This window comes from Hyaena hyaena, unplaced genomic scaffold (assembly GCF_003009895.1).
Source record: "Hyaena hyaena isolate Hyena2069 unplaced genomic scaffold, ASM300989v1 scaffold_124, whole genome shotgun sequence".
In the NCBI taxonomy this organism is placed as follows: Eukaryota; Metazoa; Chordata; class Mammalia; order Carnivora; family Hyaenidae; genus Hyaena; species Hyaena hyaena.
The window spans coordinates 463,414-489,631 of record NW_024080755.1 but is presented as its reverse complement, the minus strand read 5'-3'; the positions used below and the strand labels follow the sequence as shown (position 1 = coordinate 489,631).

General features: G+C 38.2%; 1 protein-coding gene across 7 annotated transcripts in view; it reads right to left on the bottom strand.

Moving 5' to 3' along the window:
• Positions 1-4,420: 4,420 nt before the first annotated feature.
• Positions 4,421-26,218, bottom strand: part of LOC120235165 (pancreatic lipase) — a 54,143-nt gene continuing 32,345 nt past the window's right edge. For 2 of the 7 annotated variants that reach the window (XM_039237334.1, XM_039237332.1), the window contains exons 3-15: positions 25,952-26,041; positions 23,500-23,545; positions 22,156-22,310; positions 16,883-17,005; positions 14,295-14,429; positions 13,423-13,534; positions 11,623-11,742; positions 11,387-11,506; positions 10,783-10,901; positions 7,774-7,903; positions 6,478-6,586; positions 5,730-5,894; positions 4,421-4,524 (exon numbers count right to left, since the gene is read on the bottom strand). In XM_039237334.1, the coding sequence (XP_039093265.1) occupies positions 4,461-4,524; positions 5,730-5,894; positions 6,478-6,586; positions 7,774-7,903; positions 10,783-10,901; positions 11,387-11,506; positions 11,623-11,742; positions 13,423-13,534; positions 14,295-14,429; positions 16,883-17,005; positions 22,156-22,310; positions 23,500-23,545; positions 25,952-25,996 (1,443 nt within the window). In that variant the 5' untranslated portion in view covers positions 25,997-26,041 and the 3' untranslated portion in view covers positions 4,421-4,460. Of the gene's footprint in view, positions 4,525-5,729; positions 5,895-6,477; positions 6,587-7,773; positions 7,904-10,782; positions 10,902-11,386; positions 11,507-11,622; positions 11,743-13,422; positions 13,535-14,294; positions 14,430-16,882; positions 17,006-22,155; positions 22,311-23,499; positions 23,546-23,688; positions 23,816-25,951; positions 26,083-26,218 lie in introns of all 7 variants that reach the window. The other 5 variants (XM_039237337.1, XM_039237338.1, XM_039237333.1 and 2 more) reach the window with 5 other exon arrangements.

Below are 26,218 nucleotides of genomic sequence, written 5' to 3'. Positions count from 1 at the left end.
GGCTTAAGTCATGATCTCACCATTTGTGAGTTTGAGCCCCATGTTGGGCTCACTACTGTCAGTGCAAATCCTGCTTCAGATCCTCTCTTCCCCTCTCTCTGCCTCTCCTCCACTCATTCTCTCCCTCTCTTTCTCCCTCTCTCTGTTTCTGTCTCTCTCTCTCTCAAAAATAAATAAAAACATTAAAACAAAAAGAAGACCCCACTGACACAGGCATAGAAACAGATCAGGACAAGCAGTTGAAAAAGAAAAGTTCAGGCCAGAACCAGAGACAATGATCAGCCACCTTTGGCTAAAGTCTCATCTGTACCTTAGAGCAGAGAAGTTGGTAGTAAACCTTATATGTAACCTACACTAGGCCTGTATATGATTTATTACTTAGAGTGTGTGTATATGGTACGTGTGTGTGCTGAAGTGAACTATTTGTGGGATGCAAATTTATGTAATTCATATCATAGAGTGGATTCCCTTATTCTCAGCTATTTTTTATTGCTGTTGTCTTTGTGTATCAAGATAAAAGGAATTATTTTGAGTCTTTGAAGAGGGATACATGAATCAGCTTGGATTCAAATGATATCTAAATAGTAGAGACAGGAAGCCATTATTTTAACAGTTAGAGTCCAAGTTCTTTTTGGGGCAACACAACCTTTATTTAGGAAAATATTCCATGATCCACTTTGGTTGGAGGAGATGAGTTCCAATACTAGAAAACCCTGCTAAGTCTCTGTGCACAAAGTAGGATCAGGAGTTTGGGAGTGGGGTAAAAATCAAAGAGGGGTCTAGAGAAGTTGAGGAGGCATTTCTAGGCAGTTATGGAGCCTGAGGAAAAGTGACCAGTGACGGGGTTCTCAAGGGCAGGTTGCTCACATTGCTTCAAAAGTAATACTCTCCTATCTTCCCAAACTTCCAGAACTTATCACCATTTATACAAGTGGCTTATGTGAATTAGGGGAGAGGAAAGTCAAGGTGAGAGCAGAGACCATGTAACAGCCCTAGGTGATGAGACCAGTGAGGGTCCTAGAAGAGCAGCAGGTCAAATCTGCAGTTGCCATGAAGTCAGAAACTCTGAATTCTCAGAGCTCTTGAGGCAGCACAGCTATGTATGGCGGTATGAGTTGGGTCTGCCCAAGGGTTAGAAAATAAACTTTTATTTGGGGTGCCTCTACCTATTCAGGAAGTACCAGGTAACTTACCTACCAAGCAGTGCCCTCCCATAGTCTGTCACCATCTAGGCAAACATTCACCCTATTATTTGCACTGAATGTTCCTATAAACCCTTATCATGGCACCATACGTTAGCTTCAAGGTGTTTTGGAAGTTCAAGGCAGTAGATACTTACAGCTACATAGATAGTAGGCAAAAACATGTTAATTTTTTACTTGCTATCATTTGGGGAGTGTACTTTTTATATTTCTCTCACCTTTCCTTTGGCTGTAGTGTGTGTGTGTGCGCGCGTACGCGCGCGTGCATGTCCATATGTACAAAGAGTGCTACGGGAATTTGGGAAAAGAAGAAATACTTTTGCAGAGTCTTGAACCTCATCAGCTGTTACACAAAACAGCAATGGATCCTGGCATCCTGGAGAAGGAATAATGAGGCTGGCCAAAGGGCACTGAGTAGTCCAGCAGACCAAGAGGGACACATGAAAAATTTTACATTACAATGTTCTTGGGAAAACCTAAATCCATTAGTAAATAGCCTGAGACCTTGGACAAGTTGTATGATAAACTCTCTGTGCTTCAGCTGCTTCTCCTGAAAAAGGGGATAAGAGCACCTACCTTCTAGTGTATTGTCAGAATTAAATGAGTAAATATACATAAAGCACTTAGAATAGTGCCTGGCACACTGTTAGCATAATGCATGTGTTAGGAAAAACAAAAAGGAAACGGAAGGGGCAGTCAGTTGCCTTCTGAAAGACCTTTTAGAGGGGCAGGCTGAACCACAGAGTTGATGCCGTCAGCTCTTAACATCCAACCCCCAAAAAAGAAAGTCCAGCAAGAAACAGGCTAAAAATCACATGCTCAAAGTGAACCATTGATACATGGGTGGGTTCATCCTTTCAAATGGGTATAGAACTCGTACCTAAAGGCAAGAAAAAAATTTTGATTTGAATAGACCTAGAAATAAGGACTAGTTTCTAAATGTTTACTGAGATCAGAAATAAGTAAATGATTTGAGTAAACAGTTCATTTAAAACAAAGTAATTTGCAAACAGCTTCATTATGATGAAAATGGATACCCTTCTTAACAAGAGGGCTTTTAACAGATGCATTTTTTAAGATTAAATTCTTTTAAAATCCTTTGTTCCATCTTGTTACTTGAGTAAGTTTGCAGACATTCTCTTTATTCATTTCTTTTATTATTCATTGTTCATCATTATTAGTGTGTTATAGAAAAAGTCCACGGAGTATTCATAGTAATTATAATTAAAAACATTTATTAAGTACTCAACACGTATTAAGCATGGTGCTAACCTCTTTACTGGAAATGCAGTGCTTAAAAAAGTTCATGCATACATTGAAGACACCAAAGTTTACATTGTAACCATGGAATCTACCCTCAACCCTATGCTCATATATTTAACTGTTCACTTGACATCCCATTGGATATCTGATGAGCATCTCTAATCTGACATGGCTAAACCTACCCTCCCTCCTCAAATCAGTTCCTTCCAGTGCATTTCCCATTTCAGTCAATGGCATCTCGATCTTTCCAGTTGCTCTGGCCAAAGCCGCAAGAGTCTTCCCTTTCATTCAGATATTCATTCCCCCACCACACGATTCATGTGTGTTGCAGATGCTGGCTTCACACCTTGTCCAGGAGTGTACCCTGACTGGTGTTAAGCGAATCAGCACATTCTATTTCTCAGGCCACTGGCCAATCAGAGTGAACCTCAGAGATTTTGTTTGGGAAGATGGGGAGGGAGATGCACTTTTTGTCTCCTACTGGATGTGACAGGGAAGGTCTGTATAACCCTAATGGTGGTAAATGGCCCTTCTTCAACTGGGACAGGAGCCTACCTTGGTATAAAACTGTTAGACACCGTAGACAAGAGAGCATAAGAAGAGAAAAGAAGTGGCTCTTGGAAAGGTCATCAAGTTGTTGGAGCAACCAAACCTGAAGCTTCCCCACCTCTGGGCTTCCCAATCATGTGAATCAGTACAGTTCCTTGTGGTTTATGACAGTTTGAATTGGAGCTTTTTCTGTTCATGCAAGTGAAAGCATCCTCATCAATACAGATTAATGATTCTCAGAACAAGTCTTCACGTGTTGATGAACTTGCATATACTTTGGTGAAACACAGAATGAAAAGCATTTTCACATCTCTGTGTCTTTGACTGTGTGGTTCTCTCTTTCTGGAGTGCCCTTCCTATCATGTCTTCTTGGCAAATCCCCACCCACCTTTCAGGACCTAACAGAGATGTCTCTATTTTAGGATATTAGTTATTGAACATGGCCTAATGTCCACTCTAGTGGAGTCATTCATTCTTTCCATTAGTGAGATGGCCATTCAGAAAATATTTATTTGGTGTCCTACTACATGCCAGGCCTTTGCCAGCTACAAACCCCCTTAAGGAGAGATATGCAGACGAGTAAACCAGCAATTATGATATACAGAAATAAATGCTTAGATGGAGGAAGTTCTAGGTGTGGCAGTAAGGCAGTGGGATAGCCTCGAATCCAGTCTTAGTGGATGTGGTAGTAGACGTGAAGAAAGGTTTCCTGGAAGAAATGCTCTCTACACACAGATTTAAGACCCAGTAGGAGTTAAACATACAGGAAGACAAAGGGAGCACATCTTAAGGAGAGAAATAGTTTGTGCAAAGGTCCACTGCCATCCAAGATCAAGGCCCTTTGGGAGGCAGTGCCAGAAAGTAGATTTCTAGAAGGAATATGGTGAGAGATAATGTTAGAGTCCTCGGTTCCTGGAGACCACCGGGAGGGTTTTTGATTTGTGCTTTAGAAAGATTAAAAAAGCTGCAGAGAGGAAAGGAGCCTGAGGGGGGACCTCACTGGAAGTGGGGGGACTGGTTAGGAAGCATTGGATCTGCTGTGTCCTTCTCTCTTTATGTGTCATCTCTTCTGAGATGTCTGATTAACTCCAACAAATGTAAAGAAGATGGGAAAGTGGCAAAGATTGGTTCTTGCCATGTGCACACCAGGAGGGGGTCATCTTGGATCTGGAAGTCTGCCTTAAGTGATCAGAATGACATCAGTAATATTAGCAATGGACATAATGTCCGTGCTAATTAAACAATATTCCCAAGCTCAAATGCCACATAATATGCATCCAGCTTCAATAGTCATTTGTGGTTTTTCAGACTAACTCCAGATTTTGGATTTTAATCACATTGTACAAAAGTTACAGTGGAAAAAATGGACATGATGACAAAGGAATGGATTGCTTTGCCAGCAGATTTTATTAGCAGTAAGGTGCAGTGGTCATATGTCAGCTGCTCCTAACATGGGGTAAGAGTGAGCAGAATATCTTCCCTCACAGTTTCTTGGCTGCAGAAATTGAACCTGGAGAGAGAAAACAACAGAAAATCAGCTTTTCCTGGTAAATAACTGGTGTGTTGAGCATAAAGACAGCCTCTACTCTCCCCAGTCTGAGTGAGAGCCACTCCATGTGCCTGAGACTGGACATTGGTCAAAGGAAGACAGACCTCTTCTGTATAAAGGACTGAATTCTCCTTTCCAGTGCTCTCATGGTTGTGCAATAGCAGAGGGAGGTGGTTTCATTGGACACCCCTAAGGACAGTGAGTATTGATTTGTCATATTCTAGAAACACCTACTAAGCACTTGGCACATGGTAAGTCAACACAACTGAGGAAAAGTAGGGTCAGCAGTATCATGAGAAATCAGCCAGAGGGATATTTCTGAGGTCCTGGTATTACATTCACTAGGCATTCTTATTTCAATTCAATCATTGAATTGAAACTGACGAGCATTACCCATTAAGACTAAACAATACTCAGTTTGCTTGGAAGCTAATTTTCTTTAATAACATAGGGAAGCATACATAAAGTGCCTGGCACAGACAAGGTGCTGAGAAGATGCTCTTTTTCTCTTCCTCTTCATTTCCCTCCCTGTGGTCTGATGGCTGGCAGGTTTTCAAATAGCACATTAAAGGTTAAACACTAATCTTGATAAAGAGCACAAGAAAAGAAGGGCACACACTATCTATATATAAATAAAGGTGAACGAATTTTTTTGGTGGTAGTTAGCAACTTGATGGAGTCAAATTTCCTGTCCACAAATTATGGCACTGAGTCTTCATTTAATTATTTGTTAAGGGGATAAGAGTAGTCCTTCTATCCCATCTCTGCCACCAAGAGAGTAAACATATTCATTACACCCAATTACACTCCTGTTGCTTTGTAATCTCTCCTCATCCCCTCCTGTCTCTCCTCTCCCCAGGCAACCAGTGATCTGCTGTCACACACAGTTGCTAAATGAAATCATTCTTTTTAACTTAGGGTCGTGAAGACAGATTCTCATTTTAACACTTGTATCAAATAACACATACTCATCTACAAATCTCTCAAAGTTATTCCCCCTAACGTTCTGCTCTTTTTCCTAAAGAAACAGAAGGGACTAGGAAGCAATTATGACCATGGTGTGGGAGAACCACTAAAGGAGATTTAACTTAAAGTAGACTTCCAGTGGGAATAGAATTACAAAAGTGACCCAATACTGCAAATCTCTCTGGATTTTTATTACTTACACTTTTCCATCGTTTCTTTCCACCATGATCTTGGATGCTCCCACTCTGGGTAGGGTTGGGTTGATCACCTTGTTGTACCAAACAAATTTAACCTTCTGCACATCTCCAACATCCACGTCAGAGTCAAATTCATTGGAATGAGTGCTATCGGGTTGGAGAGTGCCCCTTGGGAGTTGAGAAGTTAATGAAAACATTATGTGAACATACAAAAATACATATATTGATATATACATATATGTCTCTAAAACTAGCTGACAATGCATCTCTAGTAAGATGATTGAAGTACATTTGCCATTCTAATCTATTAAGTAGATGCCAACATGTATGGTAGCTTAGTGGCAGATTATTTGCCAGCAATAACTCATATTACTTTAACGTCATCCTTATTTCAATAAAACTTCAGATATGTTTTGGTCACAATTCTCCCACAATTTAATAAGTGATGACATCATCATATCATCTTTTCCTGGTTGTTAGGTTGACAGAATAATTATTTACTGATTATAAATCAGATGCCATGAATCAAAGCAGACATCAGTGGCTTTCTCAGGAAAATTCTGACAAAGAAAATTCTGATACAGAATTCTGAAATGTATTAAGGTGCAAAGTAAAACAATTTCTTCTTTGGAATGATATGTGGTGGTCCTATACTCCCATATGGTTATGAATAAACGCTGATGTCCATAACATGTGTTATATGTACATAACATCCCAACACTTAGGAAGCTTAGAGTAATATTTTACTCACCTGAAAATTTCATATTGTTTAGAATTTCCTTTATTTCCAAACAAAGAAACTAGCACGTGTCCTGTAACCTTCCTTCCAGATAGTGTGACTGCTGCCTTATACCTCCAGCCTGCAAATGGTGAAAATATTTGTGAAATGTCAGATTATACAGAAGATATTCTGAAAACAGGCTAAATTATTTTGAGAGAGAGAGAGAGAAAGAGAGAGAACATGAGTGGGGGAGGAGCAGATAGAGAGGGAGGGAGAAAGGATCCCAAGCAGGTTCCACACTGTCAACACAGAGCCTGACACGGGGCCAATCTTACCAACCATGAGATATGACCTGAGCCAAAATCAAGAGTCAGATGCTTAACCAACTGAGCCACCCAGGGCTTCGGTATAGACTGTTCTTCTAAGGAAATAGTCATAGATACTCCTTTATTTAAATATTCATAAGACAGATGTGGGGTCAGGAGAAGAGCTCAGAATCTTTCCAAAATCAAGAAATTTCAAGTAATGTAACTAAGTCATATATTTTGCTTTCAATTTTTTGACCTAGCAATTTATTTTATTATAAGAACTTTCTGTAAAAAGAAAGTAGGAAAATGGTAGAATGTAACATTTTCATCAATTCTTTTTCACAGGTCTAAATTGTCTACACTTATTTTAAAAAGTTTTTAATTCAGCTTTGGAAATGGATTAAGTTAGGGTAACCACTTTATGGTACCAGTCAATAGTTAACTAGCAGTTTATGCCAGTTGGAGCTAGCCTGGGTCAAACTGAGGAGGGAATTAAACTTGGCTTTGGTTTTTACAGTGCAGTCAACTCCACTGACTCCAGTAATTTTCTTCCTCTGTGACCCAGGAAGGAAACTTGGAGTCTGTCCCCATGCCTTACCATCCCTGCACCCTCTAATTCCTGTCACTCATGGAGGCTACCACCCTCCATGAGTCTTCAGTCTGTCAACTCCCTTCCAATCCCATAACTTCTACCATCTCTCTCCTGGATTACTTTTCTGTTCGTACAAAACCTCACAATTTTTTTTTTTAGGGAAACCTGGAACAGCCTGGAACAGAAGAAGCCTCCTGAGTTCAAATATGAAGGAATTAACCTTGGTATCATTTTAGTTCAGGTCCCCAAAACTCCGTTCTGTTGCCCCATTGAGCCAAAGGTACATTGAGCATGATAACTTTTGAATATTTTTCCATGTTTGGGAAGAGTACAACTTTTCTGTGGAAGAGCAATTTCACACATTTTCACCGAACATGATAAAATATGTAGCATTAGGAATTTAAGGCAAATATAATAGAAACTTACGGGCAAAATTGCTGGCATCACCAGTGTTTAGATAAAATACCTGGCCCGTTTTGCTTGTTTTTCCAGGAAATCTGTCAGCATAATGACCCATCTGTGGGCAGCCTTCACTTGGGCAGGGGAAGCACTTGTTCTAGGGGAAATGAACAAATGATGAATAAGGATACTCTTATTAGCGTACCATCTTTTCCCACATGTTATTGCAATTTAGAAATTGTAAAGCCAATTCTGTACTGATGGCAACAGAGGACTTCCATAGTATCTCAGCAAAGGTTAAACATGCATTTCATTAGTCACAATGATAAGTCAGTGATTTTACTGTTTAATTACATGATACAAAAATATTATAAAAATCATAGAAGAAGGGACTTCAGATACATATTTCTACATATACTTTAATCTTATCTCTTGCCTTTTTAAGTTGCTCAGGTGGCCCCAAGACATCCATCTGCCTACAGGTGGTTAGAATTTATTTTAGAAAGATTGCAAAAGAAAGAGCAGGGGTTGATGATGAGCTCTGATATGCAAAATTAGGCCCATTAGTAGGATGAAAGGGTCAAAAGTTAGCTTTTTTCTCAAAATTTTTAGCTTCTGCTTCCCATATTAAGGTCTGAAGGATTCAGATCTCAGAGTTTTCCCAATGTGAACAGAAAATGTCCCAGTTGGCCCTTAAGTCATAGCTGTGAAGTTGGGGTGTGGAGAAGATGTATCACATAGAAAAATGTCCCCTTTCTTGGCCAAGGAATTGTGGGAAGAAAAGAGGGAAAGGGAGAAACAGAGTGGGAAAGACAGACATCACAATTTCTGCTGTGGAGGGGCAAGCCTGCTCCATGATGGAGGCAAGGGGCATATTCTTGGGTCAGTGAGCCAGATGGGAACTGGACCAAGTGTCGGGGTCTGCAGCCGGCAAAAGCTAATGGGAGACTGAGCCAGTCAAGAAGAAATGGCCAAGGCTATCTGGGGAAGTTGGCCAAGCTAGAAGAATAGATGTGTCTAGACATTATCTGCAGACACCAACATCATGCCCATCAAAAATGCGGACCCCCCATACACACACTGACCACCACCATCACGATCATTTTGCCCAATACCATCTTGGAGAGAAGCTGATGAAGAGGTCCAAAGGCTGAGATATATTCAAAACCGATAATATTGTCTTTTTTTAAAAAATGTTTCTATTTATTTTTGAAAGAGAGAGAGACTGAGTATGAGCAGGGGAGGGCAGAGAGCAGACACAGAATCTGAAGCACGCTCCAGGCTCTGAGCTGTCAGCCTGTCAGCTGTCAGCTCAGTTGTCTGAGTGTCAAACTCAACATGGGGCTTGAACCTGTGAGCCATGAGATCATGACCAAAGTCAGATGCTTAACCTCCTGAGTCACCCAGATACCCCAACTGATAACATTTTCTTACACAAGTGTCTGAATAGGTTGCCTAGGTGGTTCAGTAGGTTAAGTGGTTAAGTAGGTTAAGTCTCAATTTCAGCTCAGGTCATGATCTTATGGTCTTGAGAGCCCCATGTTGGGCTCTGTACTGGGTGTGGAGACTGCTTAAAATTCTATCTCTTTCTCTCCCTCTCCCTCTGTCCTTTCCCTGCTCATATGTGCACTTGTGTGCATGCACTCTCTCTCTCCCCCCCCCACTCTCTCAAAAAAAAAGTGTCTGAGCACCATCTAAAAGGACTAAATATATTACTGTATCAGACTAAATTTTAATTGAATGAAACCTGAAACTTCTATGCTTGTTTTCCCATTACATAGAGATGGGGGGTTTGGGAACAAGATAAAAATAAAGTTAGACAAAAGAAAGGGGTTGGTGTTCTTGTGTACATAAGCTATACTGTGAATAAAATATGGATCCCAGACACACATATAGCCAAAATTTGTTGAATGCTGATTATTATATTAAATTCTGGGCTAAGCAATTAAAACATATCATCTCATCAAATCCTCCCACCAAACATTTAGAGTCTCCCATTATTATTACATTTAGAAATGAAAAAACTGCCTTAGAGAGGTTAAAAATTCTGTCCAAATCATTCAACCATTAATGGTGAAATCAGGTTTCATATCCTTTCTCTACATCACTAAGTTATACATCCTTAGTAATTATGACTTCACCTGGCATGTTACTTAAAATTTTATTTACTAAATGACATAGCTTACATATTTTGTTTGGAAAAAATTTATAGTGAAAAGGAAGAGCAATAAAAAATAACAAACGATGGGCACCTGGGTGGCTCAGTCGGTTAGGCGTCCGACTTTGTCTCAGGTCATGATCTCATGGTTCGTGAGTTTGAGCCCCACATCACGCTTTGTGCTGACAGCTCAGAGCCTGGAGCCTTCTTCAGATTCTGTGTCTCCCTCTCTCTCTCTGCCCCTCCCCCGCTCATGCTCTCTCTCTGTCTCTCAAGAATAAATAAATGTTGAAAAAATTTTTTTAAATAATAGGCAATAGATACATCACTTTCAAGATCACATTTAAGGATTCTAACCCAGATATCTAGTGAATACCAAACAAGATGAAAACTCAAAGTCAAGCAAATAAGCAAAAAATAAAAACTTAGCAATTATAAATTTGCACAGAAATATCCACATGCCCATAATAATATAGTTCTATGGGATCAGCATTTAAGACAAGTTTTCCATATTTATCAACATCCAGGAGCCATAGCTCAGATTTCCATAGACTACTTTTTTTTTACTTACAATTATTTCTAAGACAAGTTTGAGCATTTACGCGATACATACCAAAGTGATAGAGAACAAGGTGGACATGGGACATCTCAGCATACAAGCCCATTTCTCTAAAGTTCTCCAATGCCTTATCACTATTACAGTAAATATGTATGTCAATGATACTTCAAATAAAAATTAAAAATGTGTGTGTTTAAAAGTATAAATAATGTGGAAATCATATAGTGACATTCACTGAGTGCATGTCATGTACAGTGAACTATACCAGTCATTAGATGTGATGGTCACAAAGTCTAGGTACAAAGTGGAATCTACTTACTGCAGAGAAAACATTGTAAGAGGCACAAGGGAATCCAGCAAAGCCATCAGGGTTAAGGATGCTATCAGAGTAATACTTGTAGCTTCTTAGGTGGTTACAGGCCACAAAGTCGCGAGTCCCTTGGAAATCAGACATGGTTTACACATCAGCAACCGATCTTATTTTTCCAAGTTAATGTTATGATTAGAACACAGCTGTTGAGTAGATTTTTCTAATTAATGTGAACTCATGGTGGTCACAGAACAAAATCATGGATGAAGAGTATTTATGATTTGTGATGTGAACAGAGTTAAGTACTATTAAAATTTTAATAGTAATAGTAAATGGAAAAGTAACTTTAGAAGGAAAAGATGGGTCCACATAGGTATAAGTACAACTTAGTAATGCATTCCCTGAATTAGATCCTTGGAAAGTTGACTACAATTACATTTTCTTTCTTAGAGTCTCCTCATGCCCAACTTTCCTCAGTGAAAACCTATATTTCGTGTTAAAAGTCCATTGTTACAGAAAATGTGAGACCTGTACCAAAATATTTAGCAAGTTTAGCAGAGCGAAACATAGATATTGCCCTAAGAAAGTCTCTTCATGTCCATAATGGTTTTACCTTCCCAGATCCCCTCTATGTCAACAATCTGAGAGAGAATGTTCTTCTGACATCCGGGCATTTCTTTTCCTCCATTTGGAAAGAAATCTAGGTGGCCTACAGTTTGGCTCATTCCAAATCCTGAGAAATTTTAAAATATGAGAAAGTTCATGTTAATGTATAGAGTCGAAACACTCTAAAGCACTCTAATGTATAGACTCAATAAACACTCGTGGAGGATGAATTGAAGAGCTCACCCATGTTGGGGATTACAGGGGCAGCATCTGTGTGAATGACATCCACAAATAGGGCATCACTGGGATCCAGTCGGACTAATTCAGGTGTGCCCTCAAAGCAAGGTTCAGCTGGATCCAGTCCTAAAGTAGGTAGGATGTGTCTTATTAATATCAGTGTTTGCATTCACCTTTCTTCATTAATTAGCTACCCAAGTGCAAGCATTGGTGAGAACCGTGACTTTTGTGTAGAAAAAGATAAGCTAGTTCTTCCCTACTTTGTCATTTTCTTAGACTTTCTGTGTCTAATTTAGTATTTGAATTACAGCACATTTTTCTCAACCCATGGAATCTGGCTCTCCATATGAATGCCTAGTCACTGGGACAATCCTGGCCACTAGCAGCAGTTACAGGGAACTCTGGGAAACATGAGATTACTAAAAGTTGTTCAGGCTAAAAGAGTCTCCCCTTCCACACCTACCCTACTATACTGTAAAATCCTATAAGGGCAAGGACTTTAGTATTCATGGTCAGCAGGACCACAACTTCACAAACTGCCTGGCTGAGTAGACTCTTGTAAACATTCATGGACTACGAGGAAGGATGTTCTCTCCAGCAAATTACTGATAGACATCTGGATGCCCCCACCAATCCAAACATGACCAGTTTGTCCTAAGTATTAAAAAAAGAATCAGAAGGTTGGAGAGAGAGCTCAAAGATGGAAAAGAAAAGCGGTTGCTCCCTGAAATAGGCATCTCTCAGCTCTAGGAAAGCAGTCTTTCCTACAAATTTACAAGGTCGTTTTAGGGCCTGAGTATACAACATATGGCCCCATTGGCCAGAAGCAACCAGTCTGAGATTTGTGAAATAATACTTTTTATCTAACTAGCAGCATGCAGGACTGGTCAGCCTGGCCTGACCACCTGTCTCCTGTAACTCTTAGCTTGTGGTGGATGAGGATTAGGCTTATTATTGATTGCTATCAAAGCAGAATATAATTAACTATACGTTTTTGAGCTCTTCGGATTTAATTCTATTTATTATTTATTTTGTTATTTATGCTGTTTATTCTATAAGATATTTTTAGGTTTATTTACTTATTTTGAGGGAGACAGAGACAGCAGAAGTGGGGGAGGGGCAGAGAGAGAAGGAGAGAAAAACCCAAGCAGGTTCCTTGCTATCAGCGCAGAGCCCAATGTGGGGCTCAAACTCTTACGAAACGTGGGATCATGACCTGAGCTGAAACAGAGAGTCAGCCCCTCAACTGACTGAGCCACCCAGGTGCCCCTTATGCTGTTTATTCTATTCATTAAACTTGTCCTTTGTGAATGCCTGAAAACAGGAAAACAGATGTAAATAAGACTCCCTGTTGATCTTAATTCAAATTTTAGTCACATGTAATATATATATATATATGTTAAACAGATGGGGCACTTGGGCAACTCAGTTAGTTAAGCATCCAGCTCTTGATTTTGACTCAGGTCATGATCTCAGCATTGTAAGATTGAGCCCAGAGTCGGGCTCCATGCTGGGAGTTAAGCCTGCTCTCTTCCTCTCCCTTTGTCCCTCCCCCCTTTCCTCTCTCTCTCTTTCACTCTCTCTCTCTCTCTCTCTCTCTCTCTCTCTCTCTCAAAAACAAACAAACAAAAGCATAAAGACAGGGCTCTGTTGTAGACAAAGATCAATATTAGTAAAAATTTCACAAGTCCTCAGAATGGATTCCTGATCATGTGGCTCAATTCAGAAAATGCTGAATTTCTCTCCTTTTATACCCCATATAGGCAACGTTTAGTCCAATTTTTCAGCTTTTACTGTTTGACCGACCTGTGATTCGTCCAACTGTCCCGTTGATCCTCCTTCCTGCCTCCCCAGCTGCATGGGCGCCCAGGCTGTGCCCAATGATGTGGACATCGGAGGGTGAGTACCCAAATGCTGACTGTTGGAAAGAAAACTTCTTCATAATGTTTTCAAATATTTCAAAATTCAAGATGGCCACAGAAGGAGATGACCTCAAAATTTGAGTTTTAAGAAGACATGCTGCCCCTTCAAAGCTACTGATTTTCATGGACTTTTTTTTTTTTTCCAGTCAGAATAGAATATGGCAATGGTTTAACATTTAAACTGGTGGGAGCAGGATTTTCTTTTGTAGTTTTACTATGTAGAGGAAATTCTTGTGGAATTGTTACCCAGAGGTGGTGAAGCAAGTATACAGGTTAGAAAATAATAATAAGAGCAATTACTTAAGCACATTCCAGTTTAACATTTTTTAAGGTTTTCGTTACCAAATCAGATTCGCTTGTTGTCATTGTGCTTCTGTTAAAAATATAAAATACAAAACCAAAAACAAGATAGTTTAATCTGAAGGTTGACTTTATCATGCCAACTTGTTTTAATAACTGATAAAATTAAAAGAAGTGCTGGTGGGATTCAGTAGAAACAGCCTACCTGGTTGCTTGAGAAACATCCCCTAAAAGAACTAGCTTATTGATTTTAATAGGCATATTAATGAAGCCCAAATCTAGATTGACTGGTTGATCGATATTGTATATTTCTTTTCAACCACATAGAAAGCCAAGTTTCAGTAGAGAAATGGCTTTCACAATTATCATACCTACGGCACTTTTTTTTTTTCTTTTTCTGAAGGAGAATCCAGAGAGCGATGTGCATGGGCTTTTATATAACTTGGAGGTAATTACCTGAAGAACTTCAACAAAATATGCCACTTCTGCCCCCACAATCCGGACGTTCTGCGAGGCCTGTGTATAACCGGTTTTGGAACCACTTTTCCAGTCCACACAGATGCAGTTCACACTTTCCACTGTAAACAAGTTCTGATGGAACAGACATAATAAATTAGTGAATAATTTGAGATGTTTATTAATTAATAACACACATGAGAATGAGTGTAAATTCCCTTCTTGAACCTATACAACATCAAGCTTGTTTTTAACCTCAAAACAATGAACAAAACCTCCAGTCTGTTATGGATATGAAATTTCTTTTATAGTTTAACATGTACTCTGGGGTGCCTGGGTGACTCACTCAGTTAAGCATCCAACTTCGGCTCAGGTCATAATCTCACGGTTTGTGGGTTCAAGCCCCGGGTTGGGCTCTGTGCTAATAGCTCAGAGTTTGGAGCCTGCTTTGGCTTCTGTATTTCTCTCTCTGTCCCTCTCCCACTCACACTCTATCTCTCTCTCTCTCAAAAATAAATAAATATTAAAAACAAAAAAGTTTAACATGTGCTCCAAATTGAAGTTTTGGCCATAATGGAAATTGGATTCTTGGGATATCTACTGTAACACATGCATAGACATTTGTTGAAAGGAAAAATATTAAAATGTGGTACAATGGATTGTCTCATTAGAGCATCATAAGTGTCATAAGCCTACATTGTCCCTTATTTAAATGCACCCCACGGCATTGCCTGTCTTATTCACTGCTATACTCTCAGTGCCTCAAATAGTTCCTAGCACATAGTGGGTGTTCAATAAATATTTATTGGACTAATAAATAAATGAAAGCCTACGTGAGGACTCTCAAATAAATATACTGACAGTAAATAAGTGAGCTTTTACATAATGGAAAGACTAGTCAAATTTTATGGAAGAGAAAAGAAATAATTGAAGAGTTATTTTACATAAACGCATAACCTACAAGATATCTACTAGAAGCCTTGTTTGATGGGGGTCAATGATACTTTCATGAATGTTAGATCTGGCAGGAATTTTGTTTGTTTGGGTGTGTGTATGTTTATACATATCCCCACCTTTTTTTTCCAAGAAGACTTTCAGAAGAATAAAGCAATCTTATAAATCATCTCCAATTTTTTTATTTTATAGATAGAAATATTCAGAGTGAAAATGATTTGCTAATGTCATGTTAGCTAAGAAAAGAGTCAGAACTATAGTCTAGGACCTTTAATCTTCAAGTTTATTAAAGCTTATTTATTTACCAAGAGAGGGAGAGAGAAAGAGAGAGAGGGAGAGAAAGAGAGAGCATGAGCAAGGCAGGGACAGAGAGAGAGAGAGAGAGAGAGAGAGAGAGAATTCCAAGCAGGCTCTGCACTGTCTGCAGAGAGCCCAATGTGGGGCTCAAACTCACAAACCCCAAGATCATGACCTGAACTGAAACCAGGGGTCGAATGCTCAACTGACTGAACCACCCAGGTGCCCCAACATTCTAGTTTAATCCACCCATTTCTGTATCCTAAAGCAACCATTTTGTCAAAGACAAAGCATGCAAGAAAAAACAAGAAAAATAAACCTGCTTTTGGGATTTCAGAAATAAAACTTTACATCCCCTTTGAGCTAGGAATCATAGTCTTTTTCCTTCACTGTTGTATAAAAATCTATTACTACCCTCTCCCCAATTATCATCAGCTTTAAATTATTTTAGAAGACAAGGTAAGGTTTTACTGATTATTTTTGAACTTGTGAAGCAAAGCCTGTTAATTTTGACTATCATCAGGATCAGCAAATAGTCTCTACAGTTGACTCAATCCAGTCTTTGGCTTGAGTCATAGGTCTGAAATTAAAAGTGTTTAGGAAGATCTTTGTGTCTTAGTTTTTCAGCCCCCTGAAGAAATAGCTGCACACAGCTGTGCACCATGCTGGCCACAGAAGCTTGATGAATAGATGAATCAATGATAATGTTCCTCAAGCACAACAGTTGCTAGAAAAAATTGCTCTGTTTGGTTTTCTGTCTTTTAATTCTTCATTATAATGAGGCATATAGCCAAAGACAAGTTGAAGAAAATTGGATCACTACTGTTGAAACAACAGAAACCGTCAATGAAAACATACAGAGTTTTCCTAGATACTGCTTCCATAGGAGACCAAAGAGTGGCAAGTGAAAATCAAAGGAAAACAATTAGTTTGGGCAAAATGAGTTATCTTAGTTCTTCACATGGAAATTAAAACCTATTGAAAAAAATTAAAAGTTATTGAAAATACAACTAATATGGCATCAGTATGGCAACATTCATTGCTAAAATTTGAAATATCTCTGCATTAGTTATTAAATAGCTACTACACAGAGCCATCAAATGCTTGGCAACCTTTCTGCCTGACTGTCCCAAGTCCCCTCCACCCCTCTACCACCTTCTGGACCTCGCCCAGAAACCCCAGGCCCAGAGGAATCAAGTGATTCTCTGGTGTCATAGTGGCTGGCATCTGTCCTGATTGGTTGGGGCCTGTGCCTTCCTCACTGTTAATCATCAGTCTGTTAATGATCAGTCTAATCATCAGTCTTAACCCTCCCTTAATTGATTACCATATCTCACCTTGCATGTTTTGGACAGCCAGTTTTCTTCTCCCTTGTCTATGAATCCATGAATTATAAAGCGGGTTTTTCTATCTGTTTTGAAATTGGAGTCCGTGATAATTGATGGATCTGCAACAATTTCCTATTTTGAGAAGAAAAGTGTTTAATGTCAAGTTTCTTATAGTGTCCAATAGAACCATTTGTACATGGAGGGAGATGGTGAGTAGGAAAAGACCACCAAGGCTTGAGATCCTTGTGAATAAGCATTCTCCTATTACAGGCAAGCTATTTGCAATCATCATCAAGTCACTAATTTCCAGACATAATAACATCATAACATTTCTGCAGTTGCTCTACTCAGGATAAACATCTGCTATAACATTGATGTAGGGATCTTATCTCCATGCAAAGGAAGGCTTTGTTGTGTGTGTATGTGTGTGTGTGTATGTGTGTGCATATATGTGTGTGTAATGCTGGGAGATTTTATACATTATTATATATAAACATATAACAATGCTTAGAATATTTGTGAAATGGCAACATAAAGGTAGGATAAGATGACATTAAGTTCCAGTCAAGACAAAGAGTAGCTGAATGGATTAAAAAAACAAGAACAATCTATATGCTGCCCATTAGATCATTTTAGACCATTTCATATCTAAAGACACTTGCAGACTAAAAATGTAGGGATGGGATAAGATATGTTAAGTAAATGGAAACAAAAAGAAACCTCATACACATATGAGACAAAATTGACTTTAAAATGAAGTGTGTTGGAAGAAACAAAGAAGGGCTTTGCATAAAGATAAAAGGATCTATTAAATAAGAAGATATAGCACTTGCAAATATTTATTCAGTCAACATAGTAACACCTTTTTATATAAAGCAAATATTAATAGATGCGAAGCAAGACATTTAAGGTAACACAAAGATAACAGGGAATTTTACCACCCTTTTTACATCAATGGATAGATCACCTAACAGAAAATCAATAAGGAAAGAGTGGTCTTAAATGACCTATTAGAACCGATGGACTTAACATATATTTACAAGGCATTCTATCAAAAAATAGCAGAATACACATTTTTCTCAAGTGTATGTAGACGTGCTTTATTCTGGAGAATGTCTATTTATCAAGAACAAGACCTGATAAATTTAAAAAGGTTAAAATCATAGCAAGCATATCTTCTGACCACACTGGTATGAAACTAGAAGTCAATTACAAGAAGAAATGTGAAAAAAACACAAACATGTGAAGACTAAACTATGTGCTACCAATGGGTCAAGGAATAGTCAAGGGAGAAATCAAAGACATAGTTAAAAAAAATCTTGAGACAAATAAAAATGTAAATGCAGTGTTCAGAAATCTATGGGATACAGCAAAGCAGTTCTAAGAGGGGAGCTTACAGTCATACACGCCTACATCAAGAAACTTAAAAAGGCTCAAATAAATGACCTAACCTCACACTAGATAACTGGGAAACTAGAAAAAGGAGAACAAACAAAGCCCAAATTTAGTAGAAGGAAGGAAATAATAAAGACCAGAATGGAAATAAATGCAATAGAGTCTTAAAAAAAAAACAATAGAAAAGATCAATAAAACTAAAACTGGTTCTTTGAATGAAAGATAAATAAAATTGATGAACTATTAGCTAGACCCTTCAAGAAAAAACAGAGAGGGCCAATAAATAAGATGAGAAATGAAAAAGAAGTTACAACTGATACCATAGAAATATAAAGGATCATAGGAGACTACTAGTTGGTTATATACCAACAAATTGGACAACCTGGAATAAATGAAAAAATTCTTGGAAGCATACAATCTTTCAAGACTAAATCAGGAAGAAATATAAACTGAACACACTGATTACTAATAAGGAGATTGAATTAGTAAGTAAACTCCCAACAAACAAAAGTCCAAGACCAGACGCTTCACAGGTGACTTCTACCAAACATTTAAAGAAAAGTTAATACCCGTCTTTCTCAAACTATTCCAAACAATTGAAGAGGAAAGGATGCTTCTAAACTCATTCTAGGAGGTCAGCATTATTCTAATACAAAAACCAGACACTACAAAAAAAATTACAAGCCAATATTCCTGATAACATAGATGTAAAAATTCTCAACAAGAGGGGCGCCTGGGTGGCTTAGTCGGTTAAGCGTCCGATTTTCTCTTAGGTCATGATCTCGCGGTTCGTGGGTTCGAGCCCCGCGACGGGCTCTGTGCTGACTGCCAGCTCAGAGCCTGGAGCCTGTTTCAGAGTCTGTGTCTCCCTCTCTCTCTGACCCTCCCCTGTTCACGCTGTCTCTCTCTCTCTCTCTCCTAGAAATAAGTAAAAATATTTAAAAAAATTCTCAACAAGCTATTAGCAAACTGAATTCAACAATACATTAAAAAGATCATGTAACATGATCAAGTGGGATTTATTCCAGAGATGTAAGGATGGTTCAATATCCACATATCAATCAGTGTGATACACCACACTAATAAAACAAAGAATAAAAATCAAATGATCATCTCAATGGATGCAGAAAAAGCATTTTGCAAAATTCAGCTTCCATTTATGATGAAACTTCAACAAACTGGGCATAGAATAGATGTATCTCAACATAATAAAAGACATATATGACAAACCCACAGCTAACATCATTCTGAACAATGAAAAGAAAGCTAAAGGCTTTTTCCCTCTGAGATCAGGAACAAAACAAGGGTGCCCACTTTTGCCACTTCTATGCAACATAGTATTAAAGTCCTACCCACAGCAATTAGGCAAGAAAAAGAAATACAAGTCATTCAGATTGGAAAGGAAGAAGTAAAATTGTCACAATTTGTAGATGACAAGATACTATTTATATAAAACCCTAAAGCCTCCACCAAAAAACCTACTAGAACCAAAAATGAATTCAGTGAAGTTGCAGGATACAAAATCAGTTTACAGGAATCTGTTGTGTTTCTTCTTATTATTTATTTTTATTTTTTATTTTTAGAGAGGGAGCGGGAACATGCAAACAGGAGAGGGATAGAAGGAGAAAGATCAAATTTTAAGTGGGCTCTGCTCTCAGTGCAGACCCCAATGCAGAGCTCAGTCCACAACCCTGGGGTCACGACCTGAGCCAAAATCAAGGGTTGGTTGCTCAACCAACTGAGCCACCCATGTGTCCCAATCTATTACATTTCTACACATTAATAACAAACTATCAGAAGGAGACATTAAGAAAACAATCTCATTTGTGACTACATCAAAAAGAATAAAATACCTAGGAATAATTATAACCAAGTGAAAGATATGTCCTCTGAACAATGACACTGATGAAAGAAATAGAAGGCAACACAAATAAATGGAAAGATTACCTTGCTCATTGATTGGAAGCAGTAATGTTATTAAAAATATTCATGCTACCCAAAGCAATAGATAGATACAATGCAATCTTTATAAAAAAATCAATGGCATTTTTCATAGAACTAGAAAAAATAATCTTGAAATCTTGAAATTTGTATGCAACCTCAAAAGACCCTGAGTAGCCAAAGTAATCTTGAGAAAGATGAACAAAGTTGTATCACACTCTTGATATCAAACTACGCTACAAAGCTAGACTAATGAAAACATCACTGTACTGGCACAAATACAGAAAAATAGATTAATGGCACAGAACAGAGAGCCCAGAAATAAACCTACACTTACATGGTTAATTAATCTACAACAAAGTAGGCAAGAATATCTAGTGAGGCAAAGACATTCTTCAATAAATGATGTGGGAGAGCCTCATGAAAAACAATGAAACTAACACTTTCTTACACCATGTGCAACAATAAACTCAAAACAGAATAAAGACAAAATGTATGACCTGAAACCATAGAACTTCTGGAAGAAAACATAGGCTATAGGTTCTTTGACTTCAATCTTTGCAATAAGTTTTGGATCTGTCTTCTCTGGCAAGAATAGCAAAAGCAAAAATAAATAAATGGAACTACATCAGACTAAAAAGACTTTTACAACAAAGGAAAACAGTGACAAAATGAAAAGGCAGTCTACTGAATGGGAGAAGATATTTGCCAATGATATATTTAATAAGGAGTTAACATCCAAAATATATAAAGGACACATACAACTCCATATCAAAACAGATTCAATAACGGGCAGAGGACCTGAATAGACATTTTTTCCAAAGAAGACATATAGATGCCAATAGGCATATGAAAAGATGCTCAACAGCACTCATTATCAAGGAAATGCAAATAAAAACCATAAAGAGATACCACCTTACATCTGTCAGAATGGCTATTACCAAAAAGACAAAGAATTAACGAGTGTTGGTGAGCATGTAGAGAAAGGGGGGGCCTTCATGCAGTGTTGGCAGAATTGTAAATTGGTGCAGTCACCATTATAAATGGTATGGAGGTTCCTAAAAAAAATTAAAAATAGAACTACCATATAATCCAGCAATTCCATTTCTAGGTTTTTATCTGAAAAACATGAAAACATCAATTTGAATATACGTATGCACTCCTATGTTCATTGCAGTATTATTTATAATAACCAATATATGGAATCAACCTACATGTCCATTGATAGATGAATGGACAAAGAAGATATGTATGATATATATACATAATACATTACACATAATGGAATATTAGTCATAAAAGAGAATGAAAGCTTGCCATTGATGACAATACGGATGGACTATGGAGAGTGTTATGTTAGAAAGAGAAGGACAAGTACCATATGATTTTACTTATTTGTGAATTTAAATACAAAACAAATGATTAAACAAAACAAAACAGAAAAATACTCATAAATACAGAGAGCAAACTAAAATGGTAGCTGGAGAGGAGGGAGGTGTGGGGGATGGATGAAATAGGTGAAGGGGATTAAGGGGTACAATTTTCCAGTAGCAAATAAGACGGAAGGATGTAATGTACAACATAGGGAATATAGTCAATAATATTGTAACACCTTTGTATGGTGATAGATGGTAGCTAGACTTATTGTGGTGATCATTTTGCAATGGATCACTATGTGATACATCTGATATGCATGAAATATTGTATGTGAATTATTCTTCAATAGAAAATAAAGTGAATCTAAATTAAAACAGAAAGAGAGAATAATACCAAGTTAGTGGACCTTTTATAAGTAAGCTATGTAAAATAATACTTAGCCTCACTGCCCCAAAAGTCTATAATGATGCAAATTCCACTAATGTGTTCTCTATACAAAACTTAAAAATATATTTTCTTATCACATAAAATAGATAGGACTTAGTTCTGAAAACAATGAGTTCTCTTACTTGAAAGTTATTCGGGTTCTCATTAGTGTATAGGAGGAAGCGGGTGTTGACATCTTTTGGTGCCCAGGGCAATATTTTGAGGGGTCTTTCCACAATTCCTGCCCATGGGGCATCATCGCTAAAGCAGCCAAGTCTTTGGAAGCAGACTTCTCTTCCTGTAATTACCCAGAAGTGTTTCAAGGATGTCAGTTTAATCAGAATGCCCTTTTTAATGGCCTCTCTTCCAAAATATAAGTTAAATTAAGTTTTGTGCCCACAATAACTTCCTCCATATTCCCAGACATATTGCTATCTATGCACTCACAAAACAGCTTCAATGTCCCAGACTTCTGGTCTTCATTTCTACAATGTATGGTCACATCACTCCACTCTGTCTCTATCCAGCTCATGCTGGAACTCAGTCTAGCTTCTCAATGCACATGTCTTCCTTGGGCCACTGGTGCCCAAGAAAAGAGCAGCCTTGTATTTCCAGGCCTTGGTAGAGAGGGGTGAGGTTTTCAGCTCCTCACAGCCACCTTCTGGTGTTGGGCTTTGAGTAGAGAGTTTAAGTTTCATGCAAATACCAAAACATTATATCTCTACCTGGCTAAGTACTTTGGTCCCCAAATGTGTGAGGAGAGGTTTGGATTCCACGATGAAGAAGCTGCTTATGAATAATCAAATAGAAAATCCATGGTTTGACACAACTCTATACTTGAATGCTAACCCATAAAAGAACAACACAAAAGAAGGTATGTCTAGGAGGATGAGGTCTGGATTAGTAGTAGTAGTAGTAGTAGTAGTAGTAGTAGTAGTAGTAGTAGCTGTTGTGAGGGCTGCATTTGCAGAACGTTACTATGTGCCAGGTACCAGGCAAGATGATTTACAGGACTCGTCTTATGTAAGTCCCACAGGTAGCCTGTGTAAGGGGTGGTATTATATTCCCATTCTACAGATGAAGATAGTGAAGCACACAGAGGTTAAGAATTTTGCTGGTGGTAATACAGTCATGGCTGGTGGAGCAAGGGTTCAAACCCCACACTGGATTCCAAGTCAGGATTGCTAGATTAGCAAATAAAAGTAAAAGTTAAATTTGAGTTTCAGGTAGACAGTGCATACTTTTCAGTATAACTTTGCCACATATTCATTGGTTATCTGAAATACTTGTTGTTTACCTGAAATTCAAACTTAACTGCATATCTTAGATTTTATCTGGCAACCTTACTCCAGGGGTCTGTGCTCCCAATCATGCAACTTTCTCACTCACGCCTTATCCCCGAGTGGCTCAAATTCAGGCATGATAGACTTTCTTGGCAGTACCAAGCAGGAAATCTCTTCCAGCACTGCATAAATATCTTTTCTTACCTATTGCTACTCCCAGCAGCACTGATAGTGTCCAGATTAGCAGCATCTAAATAAAGTTAAAAATATGATTGAGTCTGACTAAATAGGTTTTTAAAAAGATTGGCTTAATTCAAGTTCAGTTAGACTTCTGGGGGAAAATCAGTAAATTCTAATAAATTAGGGCTTGGAAAATATGTTTTCCTGACTCACCGTGGCAGTTCCGTCAGGTTCCACGCACAAGCAGGTAGCGCCTGAAACGTCCTTTTATAAGCAAACCTTATCTCTTTGAGAAGTTCCATGGAACAGTGGCATGAGAGGAAGTTCCAAGTATGCATTTCTGGTTTTAATCATAAATAAACCAAGAATGATAGAGTAGGTCAAGTTTTCCATAGTACTTGTGGGAAGATGAGAAAAGGGTTCATACAGACTGTTCTGTCTCAATGAGATTATGTAATGCTCCGAATCACCATAATTTCATTGTAGTGAAGGTTCTAGTCTGCCCTGTAGTGAAGGTTCTAGTCTGCCCAATTCTCAAGCAGCAGTCTTGAAAACAAATAGTGAAAGCTTACCAGCTTGAGCAGTTTTTGTATAACCTTGCCTTACCATCAAAAGCATGAAATTAGAAGCAATTCTTCAAGAGTGTTCATTCCTTTTAGGGAAGCCGTTGATATTTTATTTTGATAGTCCATGGAACTAGTTTATTTTTCAAAAATATCATAGAGAAAAGAATAAATGAACTGACAAAAGGAGATGGGGTACTTCCAACAGCAAAGAGGTGGAACTGGTGACCTCACCATCAAATAAAATTATGAATAAGAGAGAAAAATAAAATTCAACTTGGAAAAATAATGGTCAAAGGAAAATAATCTGAGAGAGAAGCATTTGATGGAAAAGAACAGAAATGTGTTCAGTTGGTGATAGATTGCCTAAAATAAATTTTAAAAACACTGTAACGGGATACCATAATTTTAAGATATTAGAACCATTCAGCCTGATACCATCACCAATATAAGCTGGACCATATGGAATTGCGATGTTTGCAGGTCAAAAATGGTCAAATAACAATTCAGTTCCCTGGCAAAGGTTACAGGTACAGAAAAAAGCAATGACATTATTTTTGTATGAAGGAAGTTTCCAAAAAGTTGGGCAAAGAGATGTTAAAATCAGAACAGAAGACACCAGGAAGGAATTCCATGGGTTGGAGTTGAGCCAAATTCCCACTGAATCCTTCTTGTCTCAGCATTCAATCCCCTCCTTAGGGATCCTTCTCCAGCCCTGATTGGGTTGGTTTCCTTATTCCCTCTAAGAACACCTCTCTTTTTAACCTCTCTCATTTGATATCAATCACAGTCAGTTGTGGGTCATAAAGTCTGAGAAGGATTAAATTCTCTGGGCCTTGTTATTACTCCTCACTCAGCATCTAGCCCACTTGATATATAGCTGACTCTAAACACACCTTTGTTGGATGAATGAACAAATGAGGAAATGAATATGAAAAACAATTCAAGGGGTGCAAGGGTGGCTCAGTCAGTTGACAGTCTGACTCTTTTGACTCAGGTCATGATCTCAGGGTCATGAGATTGAGCCTGGCATTGGGCTCTGTGCTTAGCGTGGAACCTAGTTAAGATTCTCTCTCCCCCTCCCTCACCTCATCTCCCCTGCTTTTGCTCTCTCTCTCTAAAACAAATAAATAAATAAATAAATAAGAAATGAAATGAAATGAAAAGGAATTTAGTTTGCATAATTGCTCCAGAACAACTTCCTACACAGTCTTATCATAAAAAACTGTAAATTTCTGAATCTTATTTTACTGAAAACAATCAAGCAAACAAACTAAAAAAAATGAGCCAATGTTTACTCTGCATTTTACTATGAAGCAAAATACATTCTGTGTGAATTACCAAATAATTCACACCAAATTTCTAGGTTGGCATTTTAGATGGTACAAAATTTAATCCATCATTTGGGTGACTTTTATCCAATATGGGCTGTAGAATTAGAACTAAAAGTCACCAAATTCTGAATGTGAGACTAGAGGTCATGGGCAATTATTTTATAAACTGAAATAGGTTGAAATTTTAGAATGTTTTGAGAAGATTCAATTTCCCAAACTGTTATGAAAGCTAAGAAGAGAATTGTACATCATCAGCAGTCTCTCATGTCAGTTCTGGATGAATGACTTCCTCTAAATTCAATCTTGCTGAACTCTTTAGCTGGGCTGTAAAATTTTATGAACCATATTGTTTCCTAGAGATCACTAACATGTGATCTAGGAATGTCTGTTTATAGAGTGTGTGGTAGAGACTGTTGGCTTCTTCCTATAGCGAATAGAACTAGACTTTATTACCCAATCTCCTTTGCAGGGAGATGGGCTACACGATCAACTTCTGTCCAATGAGATGTGAGTTCACAGATATGCACCAGTTCCAGTCCTGTTCACATAAACCCACACATGATCCTCCATGTGCCTTACCTTCCATGGCTTGATGTAGACAAGTATCATGATCTTGAAGGCCATGTGTGGAAGCTGTCAGGGCCACAAAATGGAAGGAGCTTGAGTTTCCTGCTTCATAGAAAGTCACACATGAATCATGAACATCCATTCTGAAATTTACGTGAGCTAGAAATAAATTCCTATTGATTTAAGCCACTGATATTTCAGGGTTATAACAACTAGTATTACCTCAACCGGTAGAGATTATTTTGTTGTACAATGATTTCCTCTACTTTCAAGAACAGT